The sequence below is a fragment of the Panthera pardus genome, unplaced genomic scaffold (assembly GCF_024362965.1).
Source record: "Panthera pardus isolate Hobbes unplaced genomic scaffold, ASM2436296v1 HiC_scaffold_3, whole genome shotgun sequence".
Taxonomy (NCBI): Eukaryota; Metazoa; Chordata; class Mammalia; order Carnivora; family Felidae; genus Panthera; species Panthera pardus.
Window position 1 is genome coordinate 56742402 of NW_026526876.1, and position 12354 is coordinate 56754755.

The 12354-nt window shown below is 42.1% G+C and overlaps 1 protein-coding gene across 1 annotated transcript in view; it reads left to right on the forward strand.

The window, feature by feature from the left end:
• Window positions 1-3180: 3180 nt before the first annotated feature.
• Window positions 3181-12354, forward strand: part of BLMH (bleomycin hydrolase) — a 46781-nt gene continuing 37607 nt past the window's right edge. The window contains exons 1-6 of the mRNA XM_019429676.2: window positions 3181-3398; window positions 3712-3909; window positions 8529-8638; window positions 9328-9469; window positions 10293-10381; window positions 11803-11895. Of these exons, the coding sequence (XP_019285221.1) occupies window positions 3386-3398; window positions 3712-3909; window positions 8529-8638; window positions 9328-9469; window positions 10293-10381; window positions 11803-11895 (645 nt within the window). The 5' untranslated portion in view covers window positions 3181-3385. The remainder of the gene's footprint in view (window positions 3399-3711; window positions 3910-8528; window positions 8639-9327; window positions 9470-10292; window positions 10382-11802; window positions 11896-12354) is intronic.

Consider the following 12354-nt stretch of genomic DNA (forward strand, 5'->3'; position numbering starts at 1 on the left):
AGACTTGTCCTGTTGGCTTTAACTGGGTACAGCCCATGGAAGCAACAGGCAGTAGGCACACCCGCAACAGCAGGTGATGCCACTTCACAGGGTTTATAAAGATTTCCTTTTCTAATATTGTGGACTTCATACTGGAATTGTTTCTAGTTGCTTCGTTCCATGAGGTGTCACTGGGCCCAACAACATCTCTTCTGGATGGAGCTAGAGGGGTAGATCCTAAGAATTGTATTTTTGGGGACATGTATGTCTTCCTGGCTAGGTCATTTGGGGTGAGCCCACTGGGAAGCCAGTTTTCTTCCACACCTCTTGTCTGTGCTCATATGGGGGCTGACTGTATGGGTGTGAGTTGCTGGGTGGAAAGCTGGCACTTAAGGGTGTCACCCTGACAATGTGGGCAGAGTAGGAGACCTGGCAAAGTGACTATAGGAATCCCTGAGCATGGGGTGGGGAAATGTAATTATTGGTATGAAAAGGGTGGCAGTAGCTGTAAAACTGGTCCCCTCCACCTACCCTGTTGATTCCATCGCTCCTCTTTTTCTAGGCTCTTATCTTAGCAACTATACCCCTCTGATATCTGGTTCCTGCCTTTCATCCTCCTGGTAGACATAAGTTTTCCTTTCCTCCCGAAGGAGCTTCCTTAACATTTCTTCCCTCTCAACTTACTGTAACATGGCTTCTGCCTGCTGCACCCTTCCACTAAGCTGCCCTCTCTAGGCTGCCCCTGATCCAATTGCCAAACTCTTCTGTAGCTTTCAGTCCTTTCACCGTCTTCTCCTTGCCTTCCTGGGATTCCAAGACATAACACTCCAAGTCTCTTACCTCTCTGTCTGCTCTTTTCTGTCCTTTCCTGCTGGCTCCCCGGTCTTCAATCATTCCTTAAATGTTGCTGTTACTGGAGTTAATGGCACTTCCATATGGATTCCTTGTAATGACCTGTAAAAGATGCAGCATGCTCTGATTGAAGACAGCCATGGGCCAGAGCGCGTGGCTTGGCAAGCAGAGCTTGGAAAACACCCTATAAAACCGCATGCTGCCGCCCAGGGTACTATCCTCAGTCCTCATCCCTTTTTTGCTTTACTCTCTTTTCCTCTGCAACCTTGTTGACTTTCATGGTTCCAAGACTTGCATGTCTTACTTAATCTCTAGACATCCTATCATCTGCTTCCTGTATTTCTCTTCTTGGGGGTCCTGTGGGTGCCCCAAACTTGCCAAGGCCCAAACTGAATTCATTACCTGCTTACTTGCATACTCCCAAATACCATTTTTCTGTACTCCCTCTCTTGGTTAATGACACCACGATCCAGTTTCTCACTCAGTTGAAAACTTCCAGATTATCTGTGTCTCTTCCCTTTCCTCAATTTAAGGATCATTTTCTAAAGACACTACTGGAACAGTCTTCTAACTAGTTTCTCTATCTCTAGAATCTCTCCCCTCTAAGTCGCCCTCCTCAGTGCCGTTGGGTTTCTTTCTTTACACAGAATTGAGCACATCATTCTTTTGTTTAAAAATCAATTTTGGCATCTAATTACTCATAGGTTAAACTACAGATGCTGGGGCATGGCATATAAGTCCTTCATATCCTGACCAAAGCTACCTTTCCAGTTCTATACCTTGCCCCTGATCTCAGACCCTTCCTTGCTCTTAACCACATCAGACTCTGATGCACAGTTTCTTCAACATGATTTTGCTGTGTGCCTTAATGCTCTGTGCCTTCGCTGCTGCCTTGCGTGCCCTTCCTCTTTTTTGCCTTATAAAATCCCATCCATTCTAAGATTATGCTCACCTGTCACCTCTTTTTTCAGGAGCTTCTGGCCCTAATTAACAGCTCTCTGATCACTGTTTCTGCAGTACTATTGGTATGCTGCTATCGATTGTCTAAAAGTTATTTTGCATCTTCCCCACTACACTGTGAGTTTCTTAAGGGGAAGTTGAAGCTTTATTGGTCTCCGTATCATCAGCAACTTGCTTCGTGCCTGGTACCTTGTAGATAATGAATAAAATTTTGAGTTGAATTGGGCAAGATGCTTGGGCATCATTTTGTGAAAGTACTTCTTTCAGCATAATTTCCACCTGTTCCCTTTCTTCAGCCATCAGAAGAATCTCAAAACAGGATAGTCCATGGGCTCTTTTGGAGATAGTTAATATCATATCCCCAAAATGTTAGCTAGGTCTCCGTAGGGACATAAGAGACTGTGCTTTCTCAAATGACTAGTATCTGAGTGTGGATTTTTCCAGATAATAGAATTCTGTAGAACCAGTGATGATTTTCAATATAGCTCCTAGAGTCCAGGTTCCACAATAGACTCCCAGTGTTCTGAGTAGCAGAGTCGGGATTTTCAGCGATAAGGCAGATATATTTGTATTTGCTTTATCATCTGTGGGTCGCATCCCAATGGGTTGAGATTTCATAGCGCGAAAAACAATATTAAAGGGCATCACAATCTCAAAACCATGGAAAATCGCTGAGTTACCTTGAGAGCCTGCAGAGAGGAGGGGGGCAGCTCATTTGCAGTTTTGTAGAGGGCCTGGCAAAACAGTGTTGGTGCATAAGACTGACCTCTGTCATCCCCCTTAGTTAAGCCCACAGTACATGCTGGGCTAAGCAGGAAACACTCACTGACTCCATGAAGCCCAGAATGGATAGTTTTCTTTGAACGAGCAGATGTCTTATTTGTAGAACCGTGATAGTAGCTTCTGAGTGGGTGGGAAAGAGCGTGGTTCCAAATTCCCCTCAAATACAAGAACTTGGTCCTGACTAGAATCCAAGCAACAAGTTGCCATCGAAAACGCAGTGAATGGTCAGCTAAGGATGCCTCCGGGTAGAGCCTTTGGGAACATTTTGTGTGTGTGTCTGCACGAGCCCACCCACCCTAAGCCCTGGGCTTAATGATGCGGCCCCTCAGCTCCGCCTTACTGCCTTGAGCGCCCTTTAGGCTTCCGGGAAGGCTTAATGGGTCCATTCCCCAAGGCCAGAGTATTCGGGCTCCGGGTCCAGCACGGAACGGCTGGGGCGCCCCGAGGGCTAGGAAGCGGGAGCCTGACGCGCAAGGGCGCTGGCGCCACGTGGGCCGACCCCGGGTCGCGCGGAGGTGGGGCGGGGGCGCGAGTGGGATGGAGCTCGTCGGGAGCCCGCCCGGTCGTCCCTCCCCCGGGCGGGGCCTGCCCAGACGGCGCTGACTCAGCAACGCGAGGGGGAGTTTTGTCCCTCCGCGGACCCCGTTTCTCTGGGCTTCAGCTCTCCTCCGCCACCGGGCCGGTTCCCTCTTTCTGGCGTTCGGTGTGTGAGTGGCAGGTCCGGCAGCTGAGGCAGCGAGCCACAGTGTAACCCCGGCGTTCCCCTGAGAACCCCCAAACTACCGTTCCCCTGCCGGGCGGTGTGGCCACCATGAACAACGCGGGTGAGGCGCCGCTCTTTCCCGCCGAGGCCCTGCCGGGGTCCTCTCGGGGGGGGCTCAGCTGGGCCCCAGAGGCCCGGCGGCGGAGAGAACCGGGCCTGGGACCGGGGGCGATGGCGGGAATGGAGCGTTCTAGGCGGGCCGGAGCGGCCTTGGTGGGAGACAGCACTTGGGGGAGGTCGCCGGTAAGGGGCCTGTCCGCCGCAAGGGTCACCTCCGGCTGGTCTTCCGAAGTTAGGGCCAAGCTGTGGGAGCCCCGGATCAGCCCTCTTGAGCCCCCTTTTGATACTATCAATACCATTTGGTTTTCCAACAGGACTGAATTCGGAGAAGGTAGCTGCTCTGATTCAGAAACTGAACTCCGACCCTCAGTTCGTACTTGCCCAGAATGTTGGGACCACCCACGACCTGCTGGACATCTGTCTGAAGAGGGCCACGGTACAGGGTGCTCAGCATGTGTTCCAGCACGCTGTGACTCAGGAAGGCAAGCCAGTCACCAACCAAAAGAGCTCAGGTGAGGTCTCAAAACTCCTTGCACACTTTACTTAACCTTCCTGACAGTGCCCCATTTTGAGGTCTTAAGAATGGTGCTGAGTAGAAGAAGTTTGCATTGAAAGAACTTGTAAATTTCCAGGGAACAGGCACAGGGAAAGGCAGGTCCAAGAACATTACCTTGTGACTTACTTTGGTCCTCTGTGGCTTGATGGTGTACTTGGCGTTGAGCATTAAAGTGACAAGTCATGTGTTTGAATGTAATTCACTGTATTCTGTCCTGAAGTTATGTGATTGTGGCCCGGTGTCTTGGAGATACATGTTTTTAGTATGAAACAGACCATGCAAAAATGTTCATGCTCTAGAAAACTCCAAAATGTTCTTGCCCTGAAGGCCATATACAAATGTATGGAGTGGAAAAGACACAACGTAATTGTATCAAAACATCATCAAGTGTTTAAATAGGCCAATAGTTACAGTTTGAGTAAATGTGCTAATGGGCTCAATTTCCACCAATAGACCAGTTTGTAATACAGAAAAATACTCAGTTCTCCTGCCTTACTGGTCAAGAGCTCTTGTTTTGCTGTCTAGCATGATTGTTTGAAAAGCAGCAATGTGAAAGATTGGTTAACCAAGAATCTAAATAAGGAGGACATTCTTATGGCAGAACTGTACTAAAAGGACTTTTAAAAGTCTATCCATTTAAAAACTAGTCCCAGTCGGGCGTCTGGGGCTCAGTGAGTTAAGCGTCTGACTTCGACTCAGGTCATGATCTCACGGTTCACAAGTTTGAGCCCCGTGTCAGACTGTGCTGATAGCTCAGAGCCTGGAGCCTGCTTTGGATTCTGTGTCTCCCTCTCTCTCTGCCCCCTTGCACTCTGTCTCCCTCTCTCTCAAAAATAAACAAACACTTAAAAAATAAATAAAAAATAAAAACTACTTCCAGTGTATTTTGACAGAAAGCAGATCAGTGCTTGGTGAGAGCCAGTTAGAACTCAAAGTGTTATGTTTAACATGGATATATTTTCTTGTATGGAAATCATAACTCCGTGATTTTTAGATGTTAAGGCCATGACCTTGCCATAATTAATGTTTTGCCATAGTAAGAAGTGCTTGGGATGCAAGTGATCCAGTTAGTAATGTCACAGTGGTCCTACACAGTTTAGATTGCAGTGACCTCTTAGGGAAAAGCCTGGAAATGTGCCTCTGGAATAGATCAAGTCTTATATTTTGTAGTATCACTTTTATTTACAAGAGTTACAAATAGGTTATGAGCTATGTAGTTTTCACATTAACAGTACATACAGGTTTTTTTTTTACTGGGAAATAATACAGTATATATGAGAGGGGTGACATACAGACAGACCCAAGGTAAAAATGAGCTAAGTAATTAGTGGTTTTTGAAAAATACTATAGTTGCTTTTTTTTTTTCTTTTTTTAAAAAAATGTTTATTAGCGAGAGCATGAGTGAGCAGGGGAGGGACAGAGAGAGAATCCCAGGCAGGCTCTGTGCTGTCAGCACAAACTCAGACTCAGGGCTCAATCTCACAAACTGTGAGATCATGACCTGAGCTAAAATCAAGAGTCAGACGCCCAACCAACTGAGCCACCCAGGTGCCCCATCGTCATTTATTTTTAATTGTTTTTTCTTGTTACAAATTATTCTTCAATGTAGAATATTTGCAAAATACCAACAGGTACATATTTTTAAAGTCAGGTCTTTATTCTGTGTGTGTGTATATGTGTGTGTGTGTGTGTGTTTAATATAGGTGGATACCTTACATATTGTTAGGTAAACTATCTATCTACCTTTTTCGTTTACCAATATAGCGGGAACATGCATTTATAGCAGTAAAAAGATTACGCCCAGGAGTGCCTGGGTGGTTCAGTCAGTTAACCGTCCATCTCTTTTTTTTTCTTTAATTTTTTTTAATGTTTATTTATTTATGAGAGAGAGAGAGAGAGAAAATGAGTGAGTGGGGGAGGAGCAGAGAGCGAGAAAGACAATCTGAATCTGAAGCAGGCTCCAGCCTCTGAGCTGTCAGCGCAGAGCCCAGTGTGGGGCTTGAACTCATTAACCGTGAGATCATGACCTAAGCTGAAGTCAGATGCTTAACTGAGCCACCCAGGCACTGCGAGTATCCGTCCAACTCTTGATTTCAGCTCAGGTCATGATGCCAGGGTTGTGGGATTGAGCCCTGCATCTGGCTCCACCCTGCTTATGGAGCCTTCTTAACATTCTGTCTCTCTCCCTCTGCCCCCTCCCCCTCTCACTTGTGTGCACTCGCTCGCAAGCGCTCTCTCTCTCTCTTAAAAAAAAAAAAAGTTATGCCAAATAAAGGTCAGGGGTTTTCCCCCCTGAATTTTCCTTTAGTAAAGAGAGTTACCTTATATTTGAGGCCTTACAGAGATCCTCATAATGAACACTTGTGGTTAATTTATTTTGAAGTAAAATACAATTTGGTAAGCACTTAACTCTGAAATGGCCTCAATCTGTGTTAGTTTGGGATGCGTGTAGAGATCATTTGATTGAATCAGTTTTTTAAAAATGCAAAAAATTTGGGGCACCTGGGTGGCTCAGTCGGTTAAGCGTCCGACTTCAGCTCAGGTCATGATCTCGTGGTCCATGAGTTCAAGCCCCGCGTCGGGCTCTGTGCTGACAGCTCAGAGCCTGGAGCCTGTTTCAGATTCTGTGTCTCCCTCTCTCTGACCCTCCCCTGTTCATGCTCTGTCTCTCCCTGTGTCAAAAATAAATAAAACGTTAAAAAAAAAAATTTTTTTTTTTAAAAATGCGAAAAATTTGAACATAATATATTCCTAGGATGTGACCTCACATGGAAATGTTGGATATCATTGTAAATAGACCTTTTAAAGATCACTTAAATCATTAAGGAAATGGTGACATTGTAAAGTTTGTGATTATCTACTTACTGAACAAATGAGAAATGTGATTGTATAATTGATGCTAGCATACGGTTTTCAGGGATAGCATGAAGGATAGATTTAAAACATTGCTGTGACTCAAACATACTAGATGGAAGAAAGATGAAGTGTTCCATTGAAAGAGTACATCTAATGATGGCAAAAGCACTGATGCCAAAATGCAAGTGATGAATCAATGTGAAAATGACATATGTGAAAGTGGAAGAAGCAGTGTTTCTACGTCAATTTATTGTTAACATGATTTTAAATATCTGTATATATTTAAATTACTAAATTAAATATTATAGGTGGACAGTTACTATTTCGTCTATATTTTCCAGTGTCTGTATGATCCAGTTAGCCAAACAACTTTTTCTTTTTTTCCTGAAGATTTTAAGTAATCTCTATACCCGACATGGGGCTTAAACTCACAACTCTGAGATCAAGAGTTGCACGCTCTACCAACTGAGCCAGTCAGGTGTCCCAACAACCTTTTTTTAATTTGGGAGAATGGGGATTGACTTATGTTAGGGTCACCTTATATTGAAGCATACACTACGTGTTCCAGATTAAAGGGTAGGGACTTTTTGCGGCACCCAGGTGGGTCAGTTGGTTGAGCATCTGACTTCGGCCCAGGTCATATCTCATGGTTTGAGCTCCACACTGACAGTGTGTAGCCTGGTAGAGCCTGCTTTGGATTCTCTGTCTCATTCTCTCTCTGCCCCCTGCTCACTCGTGTCCACGCACACGCCCTCTCTCGCACTTGCTCTCTCTTTCTCTCTCACAAAAATAAATAAAACATTAAAAAAAAGGTAGGGAGGGGCGCCTGGGTGGCTCAGTCAGTTGGGCGTCCGACTTCAGCTCAGGTCACAATCTCGCGATCTCCCGGTCCATGAGTTCGAGCCCCGCGTCGGGCTCTGGGCTGATGGCTCAGAGCCTGGAGCCTGCTTCTGATTCTGTGACTCCCTCTCTCTCTGCTCCTCCCCCGTTCATGCTCTGTCTCTCTCCCTGTCTCAAAAATAAATAAACATTAAAAAAAAAAATTAAAAAAAAAAAAAGGTAGGGACTTTTTAAAATTTTTGCCATATATTGCCAATTTGCTTTCAGATATTTTGTACCTGTTTGGGTCTATATCCAGAGTGTACAATAATGCTGTTTCCCAAATCCTTCTCAATATTGGGCATTATTAATTAAAAAATAATGTATCCCAACTTAACAGGTATCTTATGATAAACTTCAAAAAATGTTTCTTTGCCATTTATATCTTTTTCGGCCATTAAGTTATCTATCTATTCATGATCTCTGCTCACATCTCTCTGGCAGTATTTTCTTTTTCTAATGTGATTTTCTTAGGCGATTTGTATTGGGTTCTTTAAATGATATGTAAAGAGTTTTTTTCATATGTTAAGGACTTTAAGCCTTTGCGTATATATTTCAAATACTAATTCTGACCTTTCTTGTGTTTTTTTTTTAAGTTTATTTATTTAAGTAAACTCTACACCCAGTGTGGGGTTTGAACTCACAACCCTAAGATCAAGAGTCACATACTCTTCCAACCGAGCCAGCCAGGCGCCCCTTGTTTTAATCTTTCTGTTCTTTCTGATTTAGTTTTAAATTGTCGAAGATCTTGTCATGCATTCAGTTTTAGGAAACAGGGATAGAACAATGTAATCTATGTGAACACTCATTCTAATTTCTTGGTTTGCTTTCTTGTTACAGGGCGATGCTGGATCTTTTCTTGTCTGAATGTTATGAGACTTCCATTCATGAAAAAATTAAATATTGAAGAATTTGAGTTTAGTCAATCTTATCTCTTTTTCTGGGACAAGGTATGGGATTGATCTTGCAAGGCTTTTTTTTTCAGTATCAGCATTGGTAGGGACTATCTCTTCATTTCTTGCTTTTCCAGTTATAGTCTGCCTTCCATTATAGATGGGACACCACTTATTCTGATTTCCAAAGTATCAAAGGTTGACTCTCTTCAAACACAGAACTGCTTTTGGTTGGTAGGTGGCTACTCTTTGCAATGAAATAATAAGTCTACTGACTCACCCTGATGCTTCCTTGTTTCTTTCTTAGCTTATTTAAAATTTTTTATTTTGTTTTTAATAATTTCCCCTTTGAGCATCTTTATTTAGGTTCTTTGGTCTTTCTATGGCCTAATTTCCCATCCAGGTAATACTTGTTAGAAAAACAGTAAATAAAAATTTCATTTCATTTTTTAATTTTTAAAGTGTGTGTTATATAAGCATCCATTAGATGTTTATTGACTTAAGACTTTGTTTCAGATTTTGTATCTAAATAAAATAGTGCATTATTTTGGATAAACTATTGAACGTATCTACAGAAATATACGAAGAAACTTTAAATATGAAGCCAGATACTGATACTTAATTACCAACTTTAGTTTAAAAATACCTATTATGGTGTTAGGTCCAAAAATCCTGTTGTGTTGATAATGTCAATAAAAGTATTAGCTCTCTTTTCCTTTAATTTTATTTAACTTCTTTTACTCCAGGTTGAACGTTGTTATTTCTTCTTAAATGCTTTTGTGGACACAGCCCAGAAAAAAGAGCCCGAGGATGGTAGGCTGGTGCAGTATTTGCTTATGAATCCCGCAAATGATGGTGGACAGTGGGATATGCTTGTCAATATTGTTGGTAAGAGCATTTCTCTAATGGAACTGAAAGTCCGTATGATCAAACAAGGTTCTGTAGTTGGGCGTGGGCCATTTCTTTGGTGGTTATGTACAGAGTAGAATTAGTCTCCCAGAAGGGTATACAGTTAGCTTAAGAACCTTTATCTTACACTCTCGCCTATTAAGTATTTTTCTTAAATGAGAGGTAAGGAGGTAGATACTGTGAAGAGCTGGTTGGAGATGGAATGGTTGTATTAAGTAGAACTGACTTTCTATGAAAAAGTTTATCTCTTGTCCATTGATGTGATCATAAAACTTTGAAACTGCAACTGTTTGAAAGTATTCTCATTCGGGGCACCTGGGTGGCTCAGTCGGTTAAGCGTCCGACTTCAGCTCAGGTCATGATCTCGCGGTCCGTGAGTTCGAGCCCCACGTCGGGCTCTGTGCTGACCACTTGGAGCCTGGAGCCTGGTTCGGATTCTGTGTCTCCCTCTCTCTCTGACCCTCCCCCGTTCATGCTCTCTCTCTCTCTGTCTCAAAAATAAATAAACGTTAAAAAAAATTTAGAAAGTATTCTCGTTCAAAAAGTTGTCTTTTGGGAAAACCTCATCATGCTGAGTGTTTTACAAAGTATAGATAAAAAGAACAGAATTCAGTCTCAGATATATGGATAAATATGCAGATTTAATGTCCTGTTTATTAATATGAAGTATAAAATTGTTAAGTTTTCTGATTTAGAATGGCAAAATATGGCCTATTCTTTAAAGCAGTGGTTATTTTTCCAAGGTTTCTAATGCTGGAGTATGCTTTTACCTTACTGAACACCAAAATTTGTTTTCTTTTAGAAAAATATGGTGTCGTCCCTAAGAAGTGCTTCCCTGAATCTTATACAACAGAGGCAACCAGAAGGATGAATGACATTCTGAATCACAAGGTGCAACATATGGAGCAGGGTGGGATTGAATTTAGTGCACATACCTTAAAGCTCTTAACTAATTTTCCAGGGCGATTCCTGGGCATTTCAGTGTACACAGTTTGTGTACAAGGAGCTACTCTGTGTCTGTCAAAGGCAACGTAGCTACATGTTAACTTAAAAATAATTGAGTTTAGAATGTTTTGTTTTATTTATTTTTTTCTTTTTAAAAACCTTCTACTTTTATTTCCATTGATTTAAATATTTTCTCATGGGTACTGAGGAAAGAAAATCTATGCTTAATATGGGCTATAAGTCCACTGGGTTCTATTGGAGGTGGGCTGGGACAAAAAAGAAGTATTTGTGAGACTTTTCTTAAAGAGTATGTGGAGTTCTGAGGCATCCCCAAACCACATCAGTGTATTTACTCACTAAAGATTTTATGTAGTCATTGAACTGCTTTTTATTGCATGAGTTATCTTAATGAATCATTTTCTTCTCTACGTAACCCATTTTCCCAAGGTGGGTTATATATATACATATATACCTACACATACATATACGTTTGAGTAAACTCACAACCCTGAGATCAAGAGTCGCATGCTCTGCTGACCAAGCCAGCGAGGCGTCCCCCCCCCCCCCCCCAAGGATGGTTATAAATCTTACAGGGACGCTACTCTACCAGACATCGTTTTTTGACAACTGGGAGTCACAAGAATCTGTTCTCTTGATCTAGGAGGCCGAAATTGGATTTGTCACCCCTGGGAGAAAGATGACGTTTTAAAATATAGATGTGTTTCCCCAATATTAGAAGTAGGTTATTTTCCACCCAGGAAACTGAGGATTCTTATCCACAGGCTAAAAGATCCTTAATAGTATATCATTGAATTTCATTTTAGGGGAGAGCAAGATCCTCTTTAGCACTGTGATTAGATTTAAGACTCACCTCTATCTTAGGTACTTTCAAAATTGAAAACAACAAAAATGAAAACTATCGGGTGGTTGGCATAGCCATTGTTATAACCGTTTGGCAGAGAAAGAGAAGTGAATAATCTGTAAAATTCTAAATAAAAATCTACTGAAGTGACTGAGTAGCATAATCGTCTTAAGTCTCCTGCTTTTCCTAAGGGTGATAGGTGCTATGGAATCAGATGTGTTCCTCATCCAGGCACATACTGTCACAGAGGGTACCATCAGTTGCATAGCAGGAACAGTTGCATCTAGAATTCTTTGGGAATAATCAATGTTTTTTTACCCTTTAGGGATAGTGTTTTTGTCTATGTCTTTAAGTGGACCGGTTGGGGAAAAAATCTATGTGTTTATGAACTTTGCTCTGGGGCTTGACCTATTTACACTTTAAAAGAACTAGCAGTGATCTGCTAGGCTCATTCACAGTTGAAGTTGGGTAACGATTTGGAGTACTGAATAAGTTTCTGTCATAGATGAGAGAATTCTGTATACGACTACGGAACCTGGTACACAGTGGAGCAACCAAAGGAGAAATCTCAGCCACACAGGATGTCATGATGGAGGAGGTAAAAACAATTATTTGGATTTTTTGTACCATTCTAAAGAGCTCTCAGAATATTTCCATCTGTTAAACTGATGAGGAAGCATAACTGTTGCAGTAAATGTAGAATTGAATAGAAAATTGCTTATTTTACGGCTGAAAAAACTGAGGTGTAAACTTTGCATTTTAGTATGAGACTTTCACTTGTATCTTCTAATTCTCAATTTAATATTCTTTATAATTCATTCTTCTACTCATTTCATAAGGCACTAGGGATACAAAAATAGAGAAGACATAGTCTGTACAAAAAGCTCAATCTGTTAGAAAAAGAAACACATGAATAGTTATGGTAAATCTTATGCTAGAGGTGTGTAAAAAAGGATTTGGTGGTCCTAAATGAGGGAGTGACTAAATCAGTGAGCAGAAGGTTTCATGGGGAAAATACTTGAACCAGCTCTTGAAAGAGCTGTAGGAATTTACTGGA